The following is a 26,614-nucleotide window of genomic DNA, read 5'->3' as shown; positions in this document are numbered from 1 at the left end:
ATAAGATACTATAAGAACATTCTGTCCAAAGATCCCTGCCTGAGGAAGCAGTGAGTCCCCAAACCCCGGAGGTGTGCAAAAGGAGGCTGAGTTAATTGTCAGGAACACTGTAAAGTTAATCCAGGCATCCAAAGCGAAACGGGATGAAATTTAAGATGCTTCCAAGGTGGGCAGCACGGAATTCTGTGAAACAGAAACCTGGGGGAGCAGAGATTTGCCGCATGTTCTCCAACCGGGCAGCTGAGGGGCATGGGGCCGCTCTGAAAGTTTTTGCCTTGTTCTGAGGACCACACACCAAAGCGTCCGTTCAGTCAGTTCAGTCACTCAAGAGTGTCCGACTCTTTGCAACCCCCTGAATCACAGCATGCCAGGCCTCCCTGTCCATCACCAACTCCCAGAATTTACCCAAACTCATGTCCATTGAGTCAGTGATGCCATCCAACCATTTCATCCTCCCTCATCCCCTTCTCCTCCCACCATTAATCTTTCCCTGCATCAGGGTCTTTTTCAATGAGTCAGTTCTTTGCATCAGGTGGCCAAAGTATCGGAGTTTCAACTTCAGCATCAGTCTTTCCAATGAACACCCAGGACTGATCTCCTTTAGGATTGACTGAGTGGATCTTCCTGCAGTCCAACCGTCTCTCAAGAGTCTTCTCCAACACCACAGTTCAAAAGCATCAATTCTTCAGGGCTCAGCTTTCTTTATAGTCCAACTCTCACATCCATGCATGATTACTCGAAAAACCATACTTTGACTAGACAGATCTTTGCTGGGTAAGGAATGTCTCTGCTTTTTAATATGCTGTCTATGTTGGTCATAGCTTTTCTTCCAAGGAGCAAGCATCTTTTAATTTCATGGCTGCAGTGATTTTGGATCCCAAGAAAATAAAGCTTGACACTGTTTCCATTGTTTCCCCATCTATTTGCCACGAAATGATGGGACCGGATGCCATGATCTTAGTTTTCTGAATGTTGAGTTTTAAGCCAATTTTTTCACTCACCTCTTTCACTTTCATCAAGACGCTCTTTAATTCTTCTACACTTTCTGCCATAAGTGAGGTGTCATCTGCATATCTGAGCTTATTGATGTTTCTCCCAGCAATCTTGATTCCAGCTTGTATGTCATCCAGCCTGGCATGCCGCATGATGTACTTGCATATAAGTTAAATAAGCAGGGTGACAACATACAGCTTTGAGGTACTCCTTTCCCCATTTGAAACCAGTCTTTTGTTCCACCGAAGTGTGCCCTTGTCTAAAGACCTCTGTTTGCTTATGCCTGCTTTGGGTGGCTCACAGTGCACTAGGGTTAGAATCCAGGAAGGGAGAAACACTTGTAAAACTAGTGGTTCAAAACTCAGTGGCTATCTGGACTGCAAGGAGATCCAACCAGTCCATTCTAAAGGAGATCAATCCTGGGTGTTCATTGGAGGGACTGATGCTAAAGCCGAAACTCCAATACTTTGGTCACCTCATGCTAAGAGTTGACTCACTGGAAAAGACTCTGATGCTGGGAAAGATGGGGGCGGGAGGAGAAGGGGCCGACAGAGAGTGAGATGGCTGGATGGCATCACCGACTCGATGGACATGAGTTTGCGTGAACTCCGGGAGTTGGTGATGGACAGGGAGGCCTGGCGTGTTGTGATTCATGGGGTAGCAAAGAGTCGGACACGACTGAGCGACTGAACTGAACTGAACTGAACTGATCTCTAATCAGGAAGTTTAATGCAAGCTCTTTGGATCGAAGTCAAAGTCTAGGAGGGCGGGGCCTGGACGGGCTTGGCCGCCAAAACTTCAGCCCTTGCCTCTTAGGGAGCGGGGAGAGCTCTTCTCTTGTCTCCCCATCAGCTCTTGGGCGGGGGGGGCGGGACTGGGGAGAGAAGCTGGAGGGGGCGGGAACTGGGCGGACTCATAAGGCCCTCCGGAGGCACAGAGACTGAGGACGCAGAGCTTGCTGTCTTGCCAAGATGTGGCTCGTCGCTCTGGTCCTGACCTCCCTCGCCATTTCCACGGCTTGGGGTGAGTCCTCCTGAAATGCAAATAGCGGGCGGTCTTTGGGAATCCTTGCGGGGGACCAGGTGGAGGAGAAGCCTACAGGGCAAAGCAGTGACAGGCCACTGGGGCCCGCAGCAGCGCGCGCTGTCAGGACTCTGAGGCTCTGCCAACTCCCGGCAGCGACAGGAGACAAAGGGGAGGGTACACCCTGGGAGACGCAGCTGCACCGGCCATGCCCCGTGCAGGAGGGCAACCAGCTCACCTATCGCTGAGCAGCTGAGGACTTTGGTGAGCTCCGTGTGTTTCCCCCTTGACCATTAGTCCAGATGTGGCTAAAAGTGTCTTCAGTTCAGTTCAGTCGCTCAGTCGTGTCCGACTCTTTGCGACCCCATGAATCATAGCACGCCAGGCCTCCCTATCCATCACCAACTCCCGGAGTTCGCTCAAACTCCTGTCCATCGAGTCGGTGATGCTTAGCGGAGTATTGATGTCCACTCTGGAGTCAGCGTGGCTGGGTTCCCATCCAAGGCAGCACTCAGTACTGTGTGTTCTCAGACAAGTTATGATTCTTTTCTGTGTCTCAGATTTGCATGGCTAAAATGGGAGTGAGAACTGTATCTACATCATTGGGCTGTTGTAAGTGTGACATGGGTTGTTTCTAAAGAGTGTCTGGAATTGGATAAGTGAAAAAACAGTGATTCATAAGTAAAGAGTTGTTATAACTTACAGTGTACTAGTAGACACTCTGAGGTGTGGTCAAGCCCATGGATCAGGAGCCAATGGTCATTTAAGAGATAGTTTGTTTTTCCCAGTTTCCCAGAGGAGGGGGCCTGACACCACCTGGTGGGCTAGAAGGTGAAGCATCAGGTGTGTCAGGGGGCAGAGGAAGAAGGGAGGAATCTGGATACGAAATTTATCTTGGTTGGTGGGGTGGGCTGGATAGAGTGAGGGAGCTAGCCAATCCCCGCCATGCTCCAGGGCTTAGGGACTGCCCACAACTGGTAGGTACTTTGCCCTGGAGTGATTAGGGCAGGATGATAGTGGCCGTTTTGGCAGGCCTGATAAAGAAGGTGGTTGGGGTTCAGCCTCTGGCATGCTGGAAGAGAAAATTCATTCCTGTCTCCAGGGATCGGCTAACTCTGGGAGGGGCAGTCCCCCCAGAATCAGCAAGGCTCCCAGTACCAAAGCATCAGAATACACAGCATAGAAGACATGGTTAATACAAGGGTGCAGCAAGAGCCCTCAGAATGCATCTGTACCATTTTATAGATGGAAAAACAGGCTCAGACAGGGAAAGGTATGTATCCAAGGTCAGCTGGAAAATCATGCTCTGAATTCTATCCCTGCCTCCTGAGTCCAGAGCCAGTGCTCTGGCTGTCAGTGCTGACAGCCCAGCCTCCACTGGGTTTAATCCTCTTCCTGGTGCTGTGACACTGTGAGAGGCCCAGAACCGAGGGTAGGAGCAGAGTTAAAAGTACATGATTATCCCCTTTCTGCTGGCTTATCTGGGTCGAGTCCGTCTATTTCCATCTTTTAAAAATCCATACTGGCTTCCTCCATTTCTTCAGTTACCTCTTTGGAAAATGGACATATTAATGTTTTCCTAGCAAGGCTTTTGTCATTGGAATGTCCATGTGGCACAGAGAAAGTACGCAATACACAACATTACATGTACCTCAAGTGGTAACCGCTGCTGTCACCATTGTTGCCCATACCTCACAGCCCATCACCCACTTTTTCACCTTTGCCAACTGAGCATCTGTCCACGTCATATCTCTTGAAGGCTGTCATCGGATGTGTATATGAGACCAGATCTGGGTTATTCTTCTCTGTTCTGGCCACACACTTTGAGAGAGAGGTTGGCCTTTCGTCTGTATCTAAAGGGGAACAATTGGCAGGATGAGAGGCTGGAAATCATTTCCTGTTAGGATGCTTAAACAAACTGCAGCTGTTGATGACGGATAAGAGAGGACTTGAGGGATGAGCATGAACAGGGGTCAACACGAAGGCCACCTGCCTCATGAAGGTGCAGGATGTCCCCAAGCAGGGAGGACCAGGCCTGATGTGGCAACTGCAGGAGACGCATTTGAGCTCAGTGAGAAATAACCGCCTGCTCCGCGGGAATGGGACAGACAGAATGTGACCCCCAGTCTCGCTCCCTCTGATGACCCTGTGAGTTAGGAAGGACAGTTAGCTTCTCTCTCTCTCACATAAGCAGCTGAGGCTTAGAGGGTTGAGAGGACATTCAAGATCACGTGGCAGAGGTGCCAAAGTCCACCCAGAATCCAGTTCATACCTTCACCACTGACGTGTCCTCATTTTCTCTCAATGTCCACCAGGGCGGCCACCCTCACCACCTATTGTGGAGACTGCTCAGGGCAGAGTCCTGGGAAACTATGTCAGCTTAAAAGGATTTGCACAGCCTGTGGCCGTTTTCCTGGGAATTCCTTTTGCCAAGCCTCCTCTCGGATCCTTGAGGTTTGCTCCACCGCAGCCTGCAGAACCATGGACCTTCGTGAAGAATACCACCTCTCACCCTCCCATGTAAGCCGGGCGTGTGGCCTTTGGCGTCTTTCAGTGGGGATGTTAGTCTCCAAGGGATGCAGGTGGGAGCCAAGGCAATCTTCTGAGCGGCTCATGCTCTGTTCTGGAATCCTCAAGATATTGTAGATCCTTACCAGCATTCCAGAATTCTCACAGCACTGTAGAGCCTTTTATTCAACCAATACTTCTGGAGCACCTCCTGTGTATCAGGCGTGTTCTAGTTTCCTGGGATCCATCAGTGACCCAAAGAAAGATCCCACCCTCATGCAGCTTGCCTTTGTAGCAGGGAAAGACAGATCCTGAGCAATATGCAAGGTAACAGATTATATAATATGTAAGAATAGCCTAAGTGCTTTAGAATAAACAAGGAGTTGAGCAGTGGTGGGGGCGGGTCAGAAGTAATGATTCTGTTTATTCTCCTGTCTTGATCTTCGATGCAGCTGGGGAGTGAGGTGGGCCAGGATTGTGTGTGTGGGGAGTCTTTGGGGTATCGCCAGTTCCTAACTCCCAGGTGTGACTGCTGCCGAGTAAGGAGGAGATCAATGGTCGGTGTGTCCTAGTCACTGTGTCCACTTTGGGCAAAGAAGTCAGAGTCATCCCCCAGAACACCTAGGACATCTACATGCGAGGATCCTGGGGATTTCCAGGATCTGCCTTTTGCACCTAGTTTCCACCCTTAGGTGAGGTCCAGAACCACCTCATTAACACAACAAATGATGCATTTGTCAGTCTCTTCACTGAGGGAATTCCTAGGGTTTTAGGAACTCCTTGCCGGAAATGGGAAGACCAAAGATATATTTCTTATTATATCACAGTATCATATCACACAATACAGATACTTTTTTTTAATAATTTTTGGATTTTTTTATTAAGTTTTTATTGGCTGTGCTAGGTCTTTGTTGCTGCACTTGGGCCTTCCCCAGTTGCAGGAACAGGGGCTACTCTCTAGTTGAGATGCGTGGGCTTCTCTTTGCAGTGGCTTCTCCTGTTGTGAATGAAGCACTGGCTGTAGGGCTCGGACTCAGTCGTGTGCACCTGGGCTTTGCTCCAGGGCGCGTAGGCTTCAGTAGCTGAGGCTCCCAGGCTCTAGAGCACAGACTTAGTAGCTGTGGCTCACAGGTTTAGTTGCCCCGTGGCATGTGGGATCTTCCCAGATCAGGGATCGAACCTGTGGCTCCTGCACTGGCAGGCAGATTCTTTACTACTGAGCCACCAGGGAAGCCTCTGATCTGAAGATTTTGTGGTTGTTCAGTCCATAGGTTATGTCTGAATCTTTGCAACCCCAGGGACTGTAGCCCATCAGGCTCCTCTGTCCTCCACTATCTCCTGGGCCAAATTCATCTCCCCTGAGTTGGTGATGCTATCTCACCATCTCATCCTCTGCCACCCCCTGTTCCTTTTGCCTTCAATATTTCCCAACATCAAGATCTTTTCCAACAAGTTGACTCTTAGTATTGTGTGGCCAAAGTATTAGAGTTTCAGCGTCAGCAACAGTCATTGCAATGAGCATTCAGGGTTGATTTCTTTTAGGATGGACTGGTTGGATCTCCTTGCAATCCAAGGGACTCTCAAGAGTCTTCTCTAGTACCACAATTCAAAAGCATCAATTCCTTAGCCTTCAGCCTTCTTTATGGAACAATTGTCACACTTGTACATGACTACTGGAAAAGCCATAGCTTTGACTGTACGGACCTGTGTCGGCAAAGTGATGTCTCTGCTTTGTAATAAACGGTCTAGGTTGGCGATAACTTTCTTTGCAAGGAGCAAGTGTCTTTTAAATATTAAATAATGCTGTTGCTGCTGCTGGATCTTTCAGATCCATTATTTGGGCAATGCATAACACTTGACAAGATGAACTGACAGAATCCTAGCATGTCAGTGCTGCCAGACCCATGTAGAAATCTGCCGGTGCCAGCCGGCAAAGAGAACAGATCCGGACCGCAACGACATAGAAGCCTGAGAAAAGAATTAGGGAGTAAAGAATGGTGTCGAGAGGACTGAATGCTCGTGAGGCAAATCAGCGACTTTATTGAAAAGGGCCAGGGTTTTTATACAAAGTGAGACAGGGAACAGGGTACATTAAAATACCAAGTCATTTACCAGGTTAGTTATTGCATCTATAGAAGATTACCAAAGGCTTGTTTGCTTTCTAAGACAAGCTTGGCATTTAGACTAATGCTCACGAGATAAGAAAAACTAGTCCACAGGCTATAAAGATTAGGGAGTACATTCTTAATCTATTTTAAGAGATAAGGAAAACATACCTACATAAATCTGGGGGAATAAACAAGAAACCTAGCAAAGGATTATTTGCTCTGTTTTTCTCAAGGAAGAACAAATAAGGCCTGGTAAACATTTTATGACTCTCTTAAGGGGTGGCGGGACAGGGAACAGCACTTACAAGGCATTCCCAGGGCCAACATTTGGGGCCTTATTCAGGCTGGCTCCCCGCAGAAATCATTCCCCTCACTTAGGCATGGCAGACTTGGACCCAGAACAGAGAAGGAACTTGCCCAAGGTCACTCGGCATGTAAGTGGCAGAGGCAAAACTAGAACCCAGTTCTCCTAATGTTGCACCACAGATATTTTGCCCTGACCTGTTGCATGCCTTAATGACTGCCAACAGAGTGGCTTCTCACCGTTTTTGGAAGTCTCCTGGAACTCCTGGCTGACCTGTCAAGGAGCGTGAGCACCCTGCACTCGCTATGCAGCAGAGAGTCAGCTGCAACCAGGGCATGCAGGAAATGATCCACTTCGAGGCTCATAAGCAGCATCTTCTTGACACAATGCGTTCCGACGTCTCCTGAAAGGGGGAGGTGCCAGGCCTTCTCATTAGTTACTCTCCCCAGAGACCGTGGTGAGCCCTGGAGCCCCCTATCCTGACCCCCCAGGTAGTCTCCCACCCATTCCAGTGTCTGGAATCTGCTAAGACAGCTCTGTTTACAGGCTTAATTCTCCCAGTCCAAGACCTGACAGGAGGCATCTCCTTGATCAGCTCTGATTGAACACCAGGAGTCTTCTCTTTCCTCGCCCCTCCCAGGTGCTCCCAAAGCACAGTCTTGGCGGAAATGTCCTCAGACATCTTTAACAATGGAATGGAGAGCGTTAAGCCTAAATTTTCTGAAGACTGTCTTTACCTAAATATTTACACCCCTGCTGACTTGACTAAGAGAAGCAGGCTGCCGGTAAGCAGTGGGAAACACTGGTCAAGGCTGGTGTAGACAGGAAGGGGATGAAGGCAGTGTTGGGTGGGGGCGTCTTGGGCCAAGGGTCTTCTGGAGCCCCAGGGCTTTCTTGTGCACCACGGCCAAACCTGGCATCAGGGAGGGCAGGTGGCCCACGCCTGTTTCCCCTCGGCCAGAAGGGGGCCCCTGGGGGAGATTGCTGCACATCTGTAATGCACATTTTAATGTTTCTGATGTCTCTCATGCTAATAGATGGACTAGAAGGATGACTCTTAATTGCTAGATTAGGAATCTGATACCCAGAGTAGGTAAAACATAACTTCCAATAAAATTAGCGCTGGAAGGAATCTTGGAGATGAGCCAACAAATCAACCCTTCCCTTACAGACAGAGAAACTGAGGTCCTGTGAGGGGAAGACCAGGTCACAAAGTAGGGGTGGCAGGACTGGAGCACGGGGCTCCTGGAACTGCCAGGAGCTCTCTGACACAGGCTAGCATGGAGCCTGTGTGTGGCCTTTCCTCAGCACACAAGAGACCCTCTCTGACAACTTCCTGTGACTTGGTGTCACAGGTTGGGGAGCAGAGCCTGGAGCAACAAGGCTGCACTTTCCTTTGCCAACGATCAAGATTTTCGTGTAGTTAATTTCACTTCCTAATTGTCTTTGGCCCAGGTTAGTGATGCAGTGAGTCAGCATTTCCAGAATAAATGGAGCCCAGAGACAGGGCAGCCTTCCAGACTCAGGCTGGAGGGTGGGGCTGGTGTGCTATCAAAGGAGGGGTCAGGAGGGATAGAGGCAGGGGTGGCGCACCCAGCCATCTCCCAGGAACACCCGTGGCATGGTGCCCAGGTGTGGAGGAGGGTGTCTGAACTTGGGACTAGGAGCTTGAGGAGGTGGGGACAATCGATCACTCATGCATTCATGCATTCGCCTGTTACATACTTAGTGCTCCCGCACACCTAGCTAGAAGTGGGGTTAAGAGAAAGAGGAACATAAACTATGACCACACAGCCCCTGCCTTTGAAGAGCTGCACCGAGCTGGACTGGCTTCTACAGCACACTGCTGCTGACCAGCCCGTGGCTCAGCCTGGACTCAAGAGGAGACTGCAAACTCAGTCCCTCCACCAGGAGGCAGTCAAGGATCGGAGGTGTTGAGGAGCAGGGGCTCTGGGAAGCTGAGGCTGGAGAACCTCTACAATGGACACAGACCATGGAACTGCAGAGTCTGGGTGTAAATACCAGTTCTGCCGTTTACTGCCTGAGAGACCTGGCTCTGTTTCCTCAAATCAGGGATAATCACACGTGAGTTTGCAGTGATGAACATGAAGATTTATGGCAGCGTCTGGCACAGCACACGAGGCAACTTCCTGATCTTCAGTTAGAGTTGAAGGGAAGGAATTCCTCCTGCCCCAACAGCCAACCGACTGCAGCATGGCCGTTGGCTGCTGTGTGCCAGGTGGCTCAACATGTGGCCTCTGCAGCCAGACTGCTTGGGTTCAAATCCTGCCTCCACTGCCTAGAGGCTGCGTGATCTCAGGGTGGTTCAGTGCCCCCATTTTCCTGTCCATTAGGTGGGATAACAGTTGTCCCTCATTGATGGATGGGTTACTTTTAAATGGTTAAAATAATTCTTGGCACATAGTTCATGTGTGAGTTCTTCAAATTTTTTGTTAACAAAATGATTATAATATTACTTTAGCTATTCTCACTTTCTTGCTTTGTGAACTCCTTAAATTTGGGGACATGCATTATGAATGGCCTCAATTCTTACCACAGTCCCTGGCACCTAGTAGGTTTTCAGATCATATTCATCTAATGGTTGAAGACTTCTTGGAGGAGGTAGTTTTAGGGTGGGCTTTGGAGGATGGGTGAGATTTTGGGAGCAGAGGAGGCAGCAGGAAGGCATATTAAGATGAGGTACCACCCAGGGCATAGGCTTCTTGACATGATTATTCATTCACATGAGAAGTTGAATTCACCACAGAGAAGGTAACTAAGATGAAGCTGAAACAAGCTTCTAACCAAGGGCTTCTGCATGCTGAGTGTGCTGAGCTGGGTGAGGGGTCCAGGAGTGAGGGTGGTGGGAGTGTTGGGGAGGAGATGATGCTCGAGCTTGGCTGTCCCCATGATGATGTTCTCAGCATGAGGAGCTGAGAGCAGGTGGCCCTGGGGCAGGGGAGACAGGCAGGGGCAGCCAGGGAGCCCTGAGTGGGGTGGTGGCCTGGGCCTCAGATGGAGAACGGGGAGGTGACCAAACGTGCCTCTGAGGTCTTCCCCAGCTCTGCTTCCAGTAACCCTGTGGTTGCATCCTCCCCATCCAGGTGATGGTGTGGATCCACGGAGGAGCTCTGCTGATGGGAGGAGCATCAGCCCATGATGGGCTGGTCCTCTCTGCCCATGAAAATGTGGTGGTGGTAACCATTCAGTACCGTCTGGGCATCTGGGGATTCTTCAGGTAAGACCCTGGACTCTCCTGGTGGCACCTTGGCCCCAGTGTGGGGGTGCTAGGACCCCACTCTGGTCAGGGAAGTCCTCAAGGGGATCCGGCTAGGCTTCCTACTAAGACATCTGAGTCCCCTCCTAATTGGGCTCCACACCTTCTCATTCCCCAGCCACCTTGGTGCACTTACTTCTGAGCTCTTACACAGAAAACTCCTAATCTCCCTGACAACTCCTACTATTCCTACCAAGCCCAACCCAGTTGTTATCTCATTTGAACTACTTGTCTCTTTTTCACTGTGCTGCCTGGCACGTTGCTCTGTCTTTAAGATGAGAGTTACCATGCAGCACAGCACTTAGAGGCTCACACATCTTTCCTCCTGGGGAAGTAAATGTGTATTACCATATGTGAAAGAGATGACCAGTGCAAGTTCAATGCATGAAGCAGGCACTCAGGGCCGGTGCAATGGGACAACCCAGAGGGATGGGATGGGGAGGGCGGTGGGAGGGGGGTTCAGGATGGGGGGGGCACATGCACACCCATGGGTGATTCATGTCAGTGTATGGCAGAACCCACCACAATATTGTCAAGTAATTAGCCTCCAATTAAAATAAATAAATTATTATTTTTTTTACAAGGAAGGGGCAGATTCATGTGGGAGCTCTGTGAAGTCTTGTAGGTGAAGGAACGGTGCCTGGAACTGGGAGGTTGTAAGGAGCATCTGACTCCACGGGTTCATCTACTGGGAGGAGCTTTGGGCCCACTCACCCCGTTTCCTTCCTGGACTTTGGCACATGCATGAGTGAGGGCTGAGTCTCCCACATGGCTTCTCTGTGGACAGGAACCAGGTTTCCAGCAGGCAGTTCCTGAGCTTTTCCCAAATGCACTGGCCCAGGACCTCTTACCCTGAGATGCTGGGGGATGGGCCGGGGGAGGGCTGATCACCTCCCTGGAAAGACCTGTGGGCTGGAGACGGGTTTTCCCAGCGGAGTCGTGTCCCAGGATGTTCCCCTTCATGGAGACCCCTCAGCTCTTCCCCCCACGGCCCGTGTCTGCTCCCAGAGACAGTGTAACTGCACGTACTCGCCCCAATTCCTCTCCCCCAGCCTCTCCTCTACCATGTGAGTCAGGGTTTTATCCCCACCACACACCTGACCACTCTGGTCCAGGTCACCATGACCCAGCATCTCTTGGCCAACCTCAGCAGATCCACACGTGATCCCTCAGTTCTTCTTGAAAAGCTGACCTCTCCTGGCTCCTGGCCACCTCCTCCCTCATGGGTGCTCCTTCTCAGCTCCTCCTGGCCCTCTTCCTCCTGTCTCAGCCTCTGTGTGCATCTTCTTCTTTGTCCCACCGATTCCCTGAGTGACCTCAGGGAGCACTTCCAAGCTTCCCATTTTCAGTCCCATTTCTCCACTGAGGCCCACAAGTACACCATTAAGTGCCTCCTACCTTCCCCATGGGACGGCTGAGAGCACCTCACTCCTCCACAAACAGAACCCTTGACTCCCACTGTCCCTCTCTGCAAACACTGCTCCCCGCAACAGGGCCTCATGCTCAACTATTGGCAAATACACTCTTCCAGTTACTCTGGGTAAAAACCTTGTGGTTGCATGAATTCTTCTCTTTTTTTCACTCCCCACATCCAGTCACCACCAAATCCTTTTGGTTCCACAGTAGCCAGAGTGATCATTTAAGACATGAGTGGAATCATGTCCTCTCTGCAATGGCTGCATCTTACTCACAGCGACATGGCTGTCCTCATGCAGACCCTGAAAACTCCCTGCAGCTGCACGTTCTAGACTCACACTTCTGATCCCTGGACCCTAGGGCCTTTGTACTTGCTGTTTCTTCCACTGGGAATTCCCTTCTTTGGATATTTGCAAAGTCCATGTGCTCATAGGAAATGCTCAATCAGTAGATGAAGGATGGCTCTGTAGAGTCCTAGAGCAGATGAGGATGGAAGAAGATGAAGACCCCGTGTGAGGGCTGTGGAGGCCCAGTCCTTTCCAGAAGGCTCACCTGGATCCCCAGCGCCATCTCTGGTCCTCAGGGCCCTGCTAGGACATCTCTGCTCCCAACCCCACCCTGTTCTCTTACTCACAGCACAGGGGACGAGCACAGCCGCGGGAACTGGGGTCACTTGGACCAGGTGGCCGCACTGCACTGGGTCCAGGAGAACATTGCCAACTTTGGAGGGGATCCAGGCTCTGTGACCATCTTTGGAGTGTCAGCAGGAGGGGAAAGTGTCTCCGTTCTTGTAAGTCTTCCTGGCCCTGATGTGGCTGCTGATGGGACCCCTTGCAGACCAGCCCATCTAGTCCTGGGACCTTTACGTCCAAGACCTGGATTCAAGGCTGACCCGACTCTGTTCAGCATCAGATGGTAGAGAGTTAATGGCCAGACTCCCCTTGTCCCTCCGGGAAGCTCAGGGCTCAGCTTAGCCTCCGGGGCCGTAGCTGCAGCCACGGCTGTGACAGACACACTCTCCTGTCCTGTGTCGGTTGGGCTTATCCTCTCCTTCTTAATCATTTTAACATTTGGACTCGCCTCACTTCTCTTGAGATGTAGGGGTGGGTGTAAATGATTAATCAGAGGAGCCGACTTGAGGTTGGTCTGAGTGTCCTTGTCTGACTTGAAGCCAGGCCTGCAGAGACACGAGCACTAGGAACAGGTTGGGGGCCCCGCTGAGGGCTCTGAGGCTTGTCCATGCCCAGGAGGGAGGGCAGCAGTCTCTGGGGCTGAGGGATGGAGCTGGGCTGGGGAGAAGGGGAAGAGGAGGGATGGGGGATGGGACAGGGGACGAGGGCCACTGACAGGACCTGGGAGTGTGGTGTGGGGAATGGGAATGAGGGAGGCACCAGGGAAGCAAAGCTGGAAAGCCAGATTAGAAGGTGCTGGGAGCTGTGAGAAACCTTCCAATTGCCTCACTATTGAGCACTATTACTATATTTTTAAAATATCTAGGGTCATAGTTGAATATTCAGGGAAAACCTTTTTATATTTTATAAAATGGAGAATAAAGAAAATCATAGATAACCCCCCAAATAAAAATCCATCCACAGTCGCATTAGCCAGTGACTCTCACCATGGACAGTTCCTTTTCTCTAGTATTTTTCCCATGCTGTTGTGTGCTTAGTCACTCAGTCGTGTCCAACCCTTTGCAGCCCTGTGGACTGTAGCCCACCAGGCTCCTCTGTCCATGGGGATTCCTCAGGCAAGAATACTGGAGTGGGTTGCCATGCCCTCCTCCAGGGGATCTTCGCAACCCAGGGATTGAACCCAGGTCTCCTGCATTGCACGCAGATTCTTTACCATTTGAGCCACCAGAACAGCCCTTTTTCCATGAATCATGCTATCTATCATCTATCTATATCTATGAATTTTTAAACAAAAAAGCTTCCTTTACATCATAGCATATATGTTTCCCTAACCATTAATTATTATTTCTTATGTTTTGTGTGTATAGTCATTAGTATTTCCGTGTAAACATGAGAAATACCTTATTTACCCAATGTCACATATTAAAACCTTGTGTTATTTCCACTCTTTCCTGTTATAAATAACGTGAACATCTTAGAGATTTTTTTGCCTCCAGATCATTTTCCTTAAAAAAATCCTGAGTAATGGAAGTGGGAAATCAGAACTGTGTGCTTAAATCGATGCTAGAAATTTCCAGCTGCCGTTCAGATACTTTGACTGTTGTGATCAGTGCATGCCTCGCTCTGTACACCCGGTTCCCTCTAGCGGAGGTTTTCTTGGAGAAGATGGACCCTCCGGTCAGTCTCGGGAACACGGTCAGTCAGGTCAAGCAAGGACCTGTCATGTCCACTGAGCCCCACGGTCTCCATGGGAAGAGCCCAGGACAGGGCTATGGATGGGTGTAGCTCTTGAAGACCCCACTCCCTGTGAGCATAAACTCCCTTTCTTGCCACTCTCCTCCCAGGTTTTATCTCCCCTGGCCAAGAATCTCTTCCACCGGGCCATCTCAGAGAGTGGCGTTGCCCTCCTTCCTGGCCTGGTCAAGAAGGACTCTAAGGCTGAAGCTGAGGTAGGTCTCACACTGGACTGTCCCTGCACCATGCTCTGCTCTGCTGAAGTTGTCAGGGCCCTTTCTTATCACAGGGTCTGGCTGACACCCTCAAAGCATCCTAGAAGTGAGGCTGGCTGACCAGGAAGGGCAAGGACACCCCCCGCCCCACTCCCAGTTCTCCTGCTAAGCAAACTGGGGCAGAGAGCAGGAGTGCTGGTCAAGGTCAGCCGGTGATGAGGGCAGAGCTGGACTCAGGCTCATGACTCTGGGCTGCCAGCCCCGTGCACTTTGCCCTGAGCGTGCGTCCCAAAGTGTGCCAGGTGTGCTGAGGGGCTGCACAGTGGGCAGTGGCCTGTTATCGTGTGTTGCCTCCCTCAGGGTCTGAGTCTGCGGAACTCATTGGCCTCATGTGAGCCTGGAGTGGATTTTCCCAGGGGGCTTGTGACTGGGGCAGGTTCCTGGAGCATTCATTCACTCAGCAAGTAGTTTTGATATAATCTGACATCTGGCAACCTCATGAAGCTTCTATTATAGTTTAGGAGGTAGAGTAATAGTTATACAATTGAAAACTTAAAAAGTCAACTGTGACTAGAGCAATAGAGACGAGGTACCTGATGTGAAAAGAATCCAAAAGGAGCACTTCGTCCAGTGGGTACGGGAAGTTATTAGAAAGGCTCCTGGAAAAAGTAATGATCAACGAGTTCAGATGAGAAGGATAAGCCGTAAATTACTTGGTAAGAAAAGAATATCCAGGGAGAGGACCAGCCTGAGCAAGTGTCCTGTGGCAGGAGCAGGTATCTCAAGTGAGAGAGTGAGGAAGACTGATGTGGCCGGGGCACAAAGTGCAGACAGGACCTGAGAAGCTGAGGGTGGGGGCACTGGCAGGGCCACGCTACGTAGGACCTAGTGGGGACTTTGTCTTTATTTGGAGAATGTTAGGAAGACAGGGAAGGGTGAGCAACATGAAGTCCCTGCTGAGGAGTGTGCCTTAGAGTCACTGATGTGGAGCATTTGGTCAGGCTGGTTTGGTGCAGGGGTGGAGCCAGCAGCCACACTTAAAGGGAGGAATCTAAGACAGTGAAGGAATCTAAGATTCTTATTCCTGCCCTACCTCCCTCCCTCTCTCTCTGCCCACTCTGTCCACTTCTTACGGTCATTTCATTTATTTCGCAAACACCTACTGAGCACTGATTGCGTGTCAGACACTGGACCAGGCTCCAGGCAGCCCGTGCACACTCACCAGTGTCCCACCATCCTGGCACCTGACTTCTCTCCTGCATCTTCCCCTCTGGCTTCACTTTGCAAGTGACTGGCCTGAGGCCACATGGCTGTTAATTGGATGACCCAAGATTCTAAATTAGACACTGGGATTGTGGATTCCACATTTTTAAGCTCCATTCCTTGCTGCCTCTCTTCAGTTTCAAGAATATTGTGCCCATTTTAACAGACGTAAAGTAACAGAGCAGAGGCTGTATAATTGGCATGACTGGGACCCAGGACGCGCACAGAGTGGTCTGGAGCATTTTCTCTTTCTTTCTTCTTCTTTTTTTTTTTTTATTGTTTTAAACTTTAATTTTATTATTTTTAAAATTGTGTATTTATTTTTGACGGCGCTGGGTGTTTGTTGCTGTGTGCAGGCTCTCTCCAGCTGTGGTGCACAGGCTTCTCACTGTGGTGGGTTCCCTTGTTACTGAGCCCGGGGTCTGGGGTGCGGGAGCTTCAGTAGCTGTGGCACGTGGGTTTAGTTGCCCCGCAGCAGGTGGAATCCTCCCAGACCAGGGATCGACCCGGATCCCCTGATTGGCAGGCGGATTCTTAACCACTGGACCCCCAGGGAAGTCCTGGTCTGGGGTGTTTTCTGCTAACATGGGCTGCCTTTGGAAACTGAGGTTGGGACAGAACACCTCGGTTTCGATGGAGGGAGGAGACGGGCTCTTGAATTCTGCTGTCACCCGTGCTCTCTCTAGCGAATTGCTGCCTTTGCTGGGTGCAAAACCACCACCTCGGCTGTCCTTGTTCACTGCCTGCGCCAGAAGACAGAGGACGAGCTCTTGGAGATAACACAAAAGATGGTAAGTGCATCCATTCTCTTGCAAACAAGCCCCGCACCCTGGAAACCTGGCCCCAGGCTTCACCATTTCACTTTCAGTCCTCTTGCCCTAGAAAAATTACCTGGGACAGCTTCTCACCTTCCAGGAGCAGTGTCAGCCTCTGGATCTGAATGGGAACTGTTTTTCTTTATTATTATAGACTATCTCAAACTTCAGCTAAGTCAAAAAAAGAACATAATGAACAATTAAGAATCCTCTAGATCTATCAAAACTTATTTTTTCTGTTCTCATTTTTAGATCTATTTTTACAAATTAAACATTGTATATTTCAGAGGTAACTACCATCCTAAACTTCAGGAACAGAAATATGAAAAACAAATATTTTTGGAAAGATTTTCACGATTTACCTCAGTTAACTTAGAAACCATTTCATTTTTAAGCCAATGGTGGGCCACTTTTCTAGATTTTTTAAGACTCTGCCTCAGTTGTTATTCTAGGAATTCTATACATCAACCCATTAATCCATCAAAACATCCATCCGTTTATTCATCTATCTTGCTGCTGCTGCTGCTAGGTCACTTCAGTCGTGTCCGACTCTGTGCGACCCCATAGACAGCAGCCCACCAGGCTCCCCCTCCCTGGCATTCTCCAGGGAAGAACACTGGAGTGGGTTGCCATTTCCTTTCCAGTGCATGAAAGTGAAAAGTGAAAGTGAAGTCGCTCAGTCGTGTCCGACCCTCAGCGACCACGTGGACTGCATCCCTCCAGGTTCCTCCGTCCATGGGATGTTCCATTCAAGAACTGGAGTGGGGTGCCATTGCCTTCTCCTCATCTACCTTATCATTCATCTATCCACCCACAAATCCATTCAAAACTTCATTCATCTATTGTTAATTATCCATGCACCATCCAGACACCAATATCGTCGCTCCCTCATCCATCCCTCCGAAATCAGCGATACATCCATGCCGGTCTGCGCGGTGGCGTCCCTGCATCCACTTGTCCATCTGGCTCTCCAGTACTCCCCGTACTGACCTCTTCATCCGTCCATGCAGCTATGTTAAGTGTGTGTGGGGAGGGGTGGTAACAGGGAGGGTGATACGAATGTGAATCGGATATGTAGTCCCTGCTCACAAGGAACTGTCCAGGGAGAAACACACCCAAATACTTTGTGGGCTTTGTGTGGTAGGAATACAGAAAGGGGAAGTATTTGTTATACTAAGCAAGGATGCTTCACAGAGAAGGTGACCTGTGAGGCTTGATGGATGCCTGTGGCGGTGTGTCATCACAGAGATGCCACAGCAGGAGGGACACCCATAAATATAGCCCCTGGGCCAATAGAAACTATCCTCTCTGTCGGGGAGGGTTTGAAAGAAAGTCCAGAGTAACCGAAGCACCTGGGCTCTCTGTCTGGACTCCGGAGGGTATTCCTGGACTCCCAGAAACAAGTCTCTAACACCAGACTCTGAGCCCTTTCCAGTGTGGCCTTGGGACTTAGATCCTGGCTTCTCAGGCTCACGTGATGTGACCAATATGTTCAAACAATGAAAACACAACTGCTTTCTAATGCCTGAAAGGATATAAATTTATTTCAGCACCTCTCAATGTGGCACATGAGGTCCAATTTATGAAGGGAGAATTGGTGACTTTGGTAAAACCCGGAGCCTCTATAATCCTCCTGAGTTTTCTGAGATCATGTGGAAGTGTTTCCATGATTACCTTCTCGCCCTAACACACACACATAGACACACACACATGGACACATGCACCTGGATTGTAGAGCTACAACACATGATGGAGAGACCGTTTTTGGTGACCTCATACATACTGGTCAAGCCTGTTAGCTTCAGTATAACAATAAAGTCAATACAATCATGGTAAACTTACAACAAAGAGAATTTTCAGTGAGTTTGTATGAGTCAGGATTTTCTAATGCAAGATGAGAAAATTCATCTCAAAGTGCTTTGAGAAGAGAGAGGAATATGTTGTGACAGAATCTTCAGGTAACTCACTGACAGGTCCAGGAGTTGATGGCTTCAGGCATGGCTGGATCCAGATGCACATATGATGCTATTAAGAATCTGTCTCTATCCCTCAGCTTTTACCTTTCCGTGTTGGCTTCACTCTTAGGCAGATCTGGCCCGTAGGGAAGTTAAACAACAATTGTCTTACATCCTATCTGCTTAAAAAGCCTCTTTCCCAATAACTCCAGCAAAAGTTTTGGGTAAACTCTATTGAACTGACATGGGCACATGTCCGCCCCTGAAGTAGTCCCTGTATTCAGGGATTTGGTGCACCGGAGGTCACATACAGATGCCTGCAATCATGGAGTGAGAGTGGGAAGGGGGGGTCCCCCAAAGGAAACTCGGGGTGTTGTTGCCTGGAGGAAAAAGGGGCAGTGGTGGAGGGCAGGGCGGCTCAGCAGCAGTCCTCTGCAGAGCTCCCCTCCCGCAGCCACCCCTGCACCCCTCGTCCCAGGGGAGGGCGTCCTGCCCGCTTTCCTCCAGCCCAGCCAGGGAGGCGCCAGGAGGGAGCGCTTGGTACCTTAGGGCACAGCTCACCGAGGTCAGCTTTCCTCCCAGAAGTCTCCTCACCACAGCCTCTGTCTTTCTCTTCACAGAACTTTTTCGTTCTTGATTTCTTGGGAGACCCAACAAAGGTAAGGACCTTTGGTTTCTTAATTGTGGGTTTTAAGTCTTGACACCTTTAAGCTCCAGTTACATATGTATGACAGAATTCTCCCATGCGCAGCCTTAGTAGCTCTTTGTGTTTACCCTGCTGACGCCCGGAGAGGGATAGAGTACTGTCCGGTGGCCCCGGGAGGAGACCAGTCATCAACCAGAACCCGCTCCCCGATGCCCAGGCCAGTGCTGTCTGTCATCAGCTCTGTGTCCCGGTCCCCAGCCAGCCCCTACTCTTGTTCACATTCCTAAAAACACCCAGTTGGGAGAAGGCGAACGAGAAACCTCCCCTGTGGGGAGTGGAGATGACTGGGGAAGGGCTCTTCAGGAGCCTTCACGAGGAGCCTGGATCGTCTCCTGGGGGGTTTCAGGTTGACTGACTGTGCAAGTTGCACTGTTTGCAGGGATGTGGGGAAAGGAGCCGTGAAATTCCGTCCTCAGGACACCACCCTCCTCCCAGCCACGTGGGAAACTCCAACAGCAGCCTCCCACCTCCTTCCTCTCCTCCCTCCTTCCGACGCTTCCCTTCACCAGGTTCTGATGGCACTAATTCTGTGGCAGCTCAGTCCTGGCCTCTCTGCAGACTCCCTGGGGAATCTCACCTTAAAAGTTGTAGAGAGGTTCAAATGAGACTTAGTCATTCAACAAAGGTTTTATGTTTTTGTTTATTTTTAACTATAGTTGATTTGCAATGTTGAGCTGGTTTCTGGTATATAGCGAAATGATTCAGTTATACATATGTATACACAATCTTTTTAATATTATTTTCCATTGTGGTTTATTACAGGATATTGAATAGAGCTCCCTCCTTAGGGTCTTGTTGCTTATCTGTTTTATATATAGGAGTTTGTATCTGTTAATCCCAAACTGCTAATTTAACCCAAATTGACCCCTTTTCCCCTTTGGTAACCATAGTTTGTTTTTTGTCTGTGAGTCTGTTTTGTTTTGTAAATAAGTTCATTTGTGTCATTTTTAGATTCCACATATAAGTGATATCATATGGCATTTGTCTTTTTCTTACCTAGTATGGTAATCTCTGGGGCCATCCATGTTACTACAAATGGCATTGCTTCGTCCTTTTTCATGACTGAGTAATATTCCATTGCATGTATGTTCCATATCTTCTTTATCCATTTCTCTGTCGATGGACATTTAGATTGCTTTCATGTCTTGGCTACTGTAAATAGGGCTGTTGTGAACAATGAGATGCATTCATCTTTTTGAATTAGAGTTTTCTCTGGATATATGCCTGGGAGTGGGATTGCAGGGTCATATAATAATGATATTTTTAGGTTTTTAGGGAACGTCCATACCATTCTTCATGGTGGCTGCACAAATTAACATTCCCACCAACAGTGTAGGAGGCTTCCCTTTTCTTCCCAGAGATCATACAAGGAGCTACTTTTTTGTCGTTTTGTTTCATCTCTAATACCAGTAACGTATTCATGGTCCTATTTAGTGCCACCTTTCGCATTCTTGAGTTTTGTGCTGTCAGTTTGGCTGTTTAAAATAATCCCCGACTACAGACAGAAGGGCTGTCTAGTGTGCCTAAGTGCAGGCAGCCTACAATGTGTCTGACTCGTGAGAAATGGGAGTATTAGACCGAGTGCCCTCAGGCATGGGTGGCAGGCTGCTGCTCAGTGCTAATGAATCAGCAATGCAGAGCATCCAGAATGTGAAAAGATTATTTGCCCATCAGTTCCTTGAGCTGCTTAGGAATATGCTAAAGTAACATCTATAGCCTGTGAAGCCATGGAAAACAAGCTATGTTTGTGATTTTATGAGATGAAGGCGGATAAAAACAATCATAGTGGGTGGCACTTTTGTGAGGCTGACAGCCAAGGGATTTACAGTCGCATCACCCAGGGAAGCACTCACTGAGTCCTTGTTGGATGTTTTTTTTTCCCCCTAGTTCATTCTTTTATTATGTATTTACTTTTGACTGTGCTGGGTCTTCACCTTGCACGGGCTTTTCTCCAGTTACAGCGTCGGGGTCACCTCTCTAGTTGTGGTGTTCAGGCTTCTCATTTCTCTGGCCTCTCTTGTTGTGGAGCCCTGTCTCTAGGCACTCGGCAGCATCTGGGCTTAGTTGCCCCGAGGCCTGTGGAATGTTCCAGGACCAGGGATTAACCCCATGTCCCCTGCACTGGCAGACAGTCTCTTAACTGGAGGACCCCCCGGGATGTCTGTCACAGTAACTTTGTAGAGCATGAGTACCACAGATAATGAGAGCTGCGTGACACTGGGAAGAGACATATATATATATATACTTCAAATACATGCACATCATGTTATATATTTTTATACCAAATGGGCTGAAGATCTGTCCCCATCACCTGACCACTGCTGTCCCCTGGTCAGAGTTCTGCCCTCTGGGGTCCACAGAGTTATCCCCCTTTGTTAGGAATCAGGTGTGTGATACTGGTCATGAGCTTCGGCAGGTGGAGACGGGGATGCGGTGTGACCTGGAAGGGGAAGCCCAGACACTACTCTGCCCTCTTCCCCAGACCTACCCTTTCCTGCCCACCGTGGTGGACGGAGTGGTGCTGCCAAAGATGCCCATAGAGATGCTGGCTGAAAAGAACTTCAACACCGTTCCCTACATCGTCGGAATCAACAAGCAAGAGTTTGGCTGGATTCTGCCATTGGTGAGAAAGTGCAGGCCTCGTAGACTTTTCTTCCCTGCCCATCATAAAGCCTCCCCGATCCCTGGTCACAGACCTCGCTCTGGGACCAGGCCAGCTGTCCCCTTCATACAATTTGACATTTCCGTGAAAACCATTTCTGATGGTCCACACTGTCATCTGGGTGGTGCAGTTCAGGGGACCCACGTCCACACACACTCTCTGATTGTCCTCCCATCCATGAATCCTGAAATGTTGGTTCCAGGAGGGCTGGTAGAGATCATCACTGGGCAGATAAAAAACGCAAGGCCTGGAAAGGGGAAGGGGCTCGGGAGTTAAGGAGAGTGGGGCTTAGAACCTGCAGCCTCTCGCCTCAGGCTTGCTGCTTTCATGCTTTCTCCATAAATTAGCCCCGCCCCACCCATGCTCTCAGTCCTCTCACTGGAAAGATTCAGAGGAGCCAGCTTCCTCCTGAGTTACAACTGACTTCTGAAAGTTAGGAAGGGCTTTCCCTTCTGACAGAGATAAACAAAGCCAGACACTAGGTGAAGTGGTAACAGATTTGATTCAGTTACATCCCTGCTAGAGGGAAATGATCCATTGTGAACTGAACCCAATCCCTGAAATGAAAGCCTGGAGCTTATTTAAGGAGTGGGTGGGGGTGGGGTGGGGTGGGGTGGATTGTCCATATGACTGGACCACCTGCATTTGTTAGCTGGCATTAATCTGGAGAAGAAACAAATTTCTGTCTTTATGACAGGAGGCAGTGATGTAAGTAGAATCAATGTTCCCACTGAAGTTTTCACAGGGACTGAGTTTAAAAAATTCTTGAGTTAAAAATTCTTGCTCTGAGGACAAAGCAAGAATTATCCCCTGAATATTTGTTTTTCATAGAGATGGCTCTCAGATCCTTGAGGAAACAACTTTGGGTGGTAAGTTTACATTTAAAGGGACAAAGGAAAGGCTTATAATTACGAGAGTTCTAAAGTAACTGCTCTAAGAGGGAGTTCATGGACCTACCTGCCTATCACCAGGCTTTGGCTGAAACAGTAAAATCTCAAGGCAGCCCAGAGCTCTTGAAGGGAGACTGCGGTCATCCTGGGGACATGGCCTTAAGCCTCCTGCAGCTGTCCTGGAGTTTGGTCAAGTCTCTTAGGGCCGAGTTTTAATGGAGTTGTTATGTGCACAGTTCTGTGGTTCTTCAGAATGATTTCAGAGGTTATACCAAAGGACCAAAGTCATAATGGCAGGATTTGGGGCTTTTTCAGTTATCTGACTAGCAAATCTGCCTGTAAAGCCCCTGGGTCAGGTAGATCCCTTGGAGAAGGGAATGGCTACCCACTCCAGTATTCTTGCCTGGAGAATTCCAGGAACAGAGGAGCCTGGTGGGCTACAGTCGATGGGGTTGCAAAGAGTAAGACACGACTGAGCTAGTAACACTTTCACTTTTTTTCAGTTCTCTGACACAAGTGGGGTATTTGTGGGGTCGTGTCATCTGCCCCAGAGCCCTTCACTTCAACACTAGGCTGGCTGAAATCTTCCCTCTCTGTCTCGACCACTCTGGGGACTCTAATCATTTGTGTGTGTGTGTGTGTGTCTACACTAGGACAGCTTCCCTTAATTATATCATCCTCTTTACACTCCTTGGTCTCTGGATATGAAAGTCCATTTGAGTCCAAAACTCATCAAAAACCCAGCCTCCATTTAGTTTGGTCTGTTGGTCACTTTCATTTTTCCTGCTATTTCCTGATGATTTCACAATTGCTTAACCTTTGTTTTAACAGTTCATGGGCTTCCCACTCTCTGCAGGCAAGATGGACCAGGAGATGGCCACGTCACTCGTGTGGAAGTCCTACCCCATCCTTGTAAGACTCTTGAAGTCACGGAAACTGGCTGAGCACTAAAGAGGGCCGGGGCTTGTTCCCGATGGCAGAGCAGCTGGTGGCAAAACGAAGGCTGGGGCTAGGGGTGGGGGTTCAGCACCTAGTTTCTGCCTTTCCAGCTCAGCAGCAGGGGTGGGCGGGAGTGGTGGCATGGGGCCTGAGAGGTTCACTGTTAATGCAAGCCTTCCTCCCTGGCTGGGGAAGCCAGGGGTGTTCACGAGGGCGTGCTGGTCACTTTAACTTTTGATGTATTTCAGAACATCCCTGAGGAACTGGCTCCAGTGGCCACTGACAAGTATTTAGGAGGGACACATGACCCTGTCCAAAAGAAAGACCTGCTCCTGGACTTGATTGCAGATGGGTTGTTTTGTGTCCCATCTGTGAACACGGCCCGTTACCACAGAGGTGAGTCTTCGGCACTGGACAGGAGAGGGACACTGACCCCACCAGCTTCACACTGTATTCTGTCTTAACCCTCAGCATAGAAAGATATAAGAAAACTTCAAGGTACATTCCATATAGCCAGGGGCAGGGCAGTGTCCTAGTTTGGTTTCCACCAGAAGCAGACTCTGAGAAAAGGATCCAAATGCAGGTAGTGTATTTGGGGGTGATCCCAGATAACACTGGGAGAGGAGTGGAGAAGTGACTCGAATGGAGACGGAAGTCAGTCTACACTGTGCTGTCAAGCGAGCGTCCTCCAGGGACACCTGGAGCTGCGGAGCTCTGGGAAATCAGCAGGAGACGTGGCTCAGGGTTTTCCCGAGTGAGTGGCAAGAGAGCTGGGATGTTTATCCTCCAGTTTGATGAGTCATCCGTTAAAGCCTGTTCCCAAGGGCAGTTAATTCCCTAGTGCTTTGATCTGCTGCACATGTGGGCAGAGTGGTCTCTGGCTGCCGAAGACCTCAGGCAAAGAGCTACAGATGCAGGAGTTGGAACTCTGGCCAATGTGCCCAGAAGCACGGGACAAGGGGACACTCCAACAGTCTCTGCCCCGAGATCCCTCACCTGAATGACAGTAGTCTGTGGGGCCACAGGGCACATATTGGAGGTTTTGTCTTAGAAGCCTTCCAAGGTCAGAGATAGCTTCAAACTAGTTTGTTAACCAGTGGAGCTGGGGATAGTATGAGGCCAAAGGTCGGATCAGGAATGTTGTCTGGGACGAAGAAAACCCAAAGGACTGAGCAGAGGGAGGTATGGGGCAAGTGGTCTGGAGAATGTTGATGTCTGCAGCTGGCCTTGTTCCATGCCAGTGTGTGTTGGGTCTATGGCAGGACCTTTCAGCGTATCCCAAGACTGTGCGTGAGGGGGGCCCTAGGGGCTTGAGGCCAAGGATGGAGGAGCTCACCTGGACAGGAGGTGTCCTTTTGGAGTGCCTCGGAGAAGGCAATGGCAAGCCACTCCAGTACTCTTGCCTAGAAAATCCCATGGACGGAGGAGCCTGGTAGGCTGCAGTCCGTGGGGTCGCTAAGGGTCTGACACGACTGATCGACTTCACTTTCACTTTTCACTTTCACACATTGTAGAAGGAAATGGCAACCCACTCCAGTGTTCTTGCCTGGAGAATCCCAGGGACGGGGGAGCCTGGTGGGCTTCTGTCTATGGGGTCACACAGAGTTGGACACGACTGAAGTGACTTAGCAGCAGTAGCAGCAGCAGCTGAGGTCCTCACAGGACCCTCCCTTTCCAGGAGCTATCTCTACCACGTCTGCAAGACAGGACGTGGTTCTCTGACCCAGAGCACTCTTTCTAACCATGCTAGAGGGTTTTAGAATTTGGGACTGTACAAGCATAATAAAAAGTAGTTACAGCTGACCTACCATCCTCCCAGTTCAATACAGTCATGGATAGGTTCCGGTTACCCTTCCTCCTCCCTAGGGTCTTGATGAAGCTCTTCAGCCAGGGGCGGCCTGGGGTCAGAACTGTTCTTTCACAAACTTGGTCTTGTCTCTCCTTACGTGTGGTTTCCTCTGCTTCATTGTCTGTTGACCCAGTCATCTTGGATGTGTCAGGACGTGTCAGACTCCCATCAGAGTCATTTTTGCTTGGACTTCCCCGACTTTATCAACATTATTCTTTCCTTTTTAAGACTTTTTGTACTTGTATTAAGTCTTTTTTAATACAGAAGAGAACTTATTCTGAATATAAACATTAATATCTTTTAGTTGTAGAACTTTTTGAAAATATGGAATCACATAAAAAAGAAACTAGAAATGTCTAGTTTCTAGTCAATCTAGTCAAACTTCTACTCAAAGCTAGCTGTGACCTTGGAAGCCTTCAAAATTCATAGAAATATCTGCTATAAATTTTTGACATTTTCTTCATTAATCTTCCCATGTCTTACATATAATTTAAATATTAATTTTATATTGTGGTTTTTTTCATGGAATCCTATAAGGTAAGCATTTCCTCAATGTCAATGAAAACTCAAAAAGCATCCATTATCTCATGGAATAATACAGTAAAATTTACTTTAGTATTCCTGTCCTATTGGCTATTGAGGCAGGCTGACCATACTTTGATGCTGTAAAACATTATGCTCAGCCTTATGTGCATGTATCTTTAACCAAATCTCTGATGATTTTTTTTTTAGATTTGGTTATTAAAGGTTTAATTACTAGGCTAGCTTGTAGGACCATTTTAAAATTATTGATAGATATTGTGAAATTGCTTCCAGTATATAAGAATGAGTATTTCTTAATTCTCTCTGTTGAGATACTCAGATTAAAAAATAAAAATAATGCTGCTAATTTCATAAGACCCTCCTTACCAAAGAAAGAAAGAAGAACATCACACTGTTTAAATTTGTGTATTTTTTATTGCTAGCTCTTTCCTTCCCTCTGCTTTTCTTATTGTTCCTAAATGTTATTATTCAAACCTGTGCCCTACTTATTCTTTTGAAGACTTGTGTTGTGGTTGTAGGAATTTAATAAATCTCAGAAATTTAAGGCAGAAATGTTAAAAAGAGAAAAATGAACAAAAATATCTTTTGGGCAACATGCACCCCAAAATAATTTCTCCCATTCGTGAAAGTTCTTTCTCCTGTGGTTGGATCATGAGTTCTTTCTAAAACTTTAAAATGGCAGAGCCAAGGTTAAAGCCCCTCCTTACGGCAATTTCTGCTTGATCTTGAAGTGAAGTATAGTAAATTCACTCAGCCATATCCAACTCTTTGTTACCCCCATG

The 26,614-nt window shown here is 48.8% G+C and overlaps 1 protein-coding gene across 1 annotated transcript in view; it reads left to right on the top strand.

Moving 5' to 3' along the window:
- Positions 1 to 1,920: 1,920 nt before the first annotated feature.
- Positions 1,921 to 26,614, top strand: part of LOC129546334 (liver carboxylesterase-like) — a 31,843-nt gene continuing 7,149 nt past the window's right edge. Inside the window, exons 1-11 of the mRNA XM_088829985.1 lie at positions 1,921 to 2,016; positions 4,332 to 4,536; positions 7,577 to 7,721; positions 10,041 to 10,174; positions 12,266 to 12,419; positions 14,106 to 14,210; positions 16,160 to 16,264; positions 18,864 to 18,902; positions 21,432 to 21,572; positions 23,333 to 23,413; positions 23,689 to 23,836. Of these exons, the coding sequence (XP_088686111.1) occupies positions 1,965 to 2,016; positions 4,332 to 4,536; positions 7,577 to 7,721; positions 10,041 to 10,174; positions 12,266 to 12,419; positions 14,106 to 14,210; positions 16,160 to 16,264; positions 18,864 to 18,902; positions 21,432 to 21,572; positions 23,333 to 23,413; positions 23,689 to 23,836 (1,309 nt within the window). The 5' untranslated portion in view covers positions 1,921 to 1,964. The remainder of the gene's footprint in view (positions 2,017 to 4,331; positions 4,537 to 7,576; positions 7,722 to 10,040; positions 10,175 to 12,265; positions 12,420 to 14,105; positions 14,211 to 16,159; positions 16,265 to 18,863; positions 18,903 to 21,431; positions 21,573 to 23,332; positions 23,414 to 23,688; positions 23,837 to 26,614) is intronic.

This window comes from Moschus berezovskii, chromosome 22 (genome assembly GCF_049115385.1).
Source record: "Moschus berezovskii isolate FMDL1 chromosome 22, NW_MosBer_1.0, whole genome shotgun sequence".
NCBI classification, from domain to species: Eukaryota; Metazoa; Chordata; class Mammalia; order Artiodactyla; family Moschidae; genus Moschus; species Moschus berezovskii.
The sequence above is the reverse complement of the archived record's forward strand: the minus strand, read 5'-3'. Positions and strand labels throughout refer to the sequence as shown.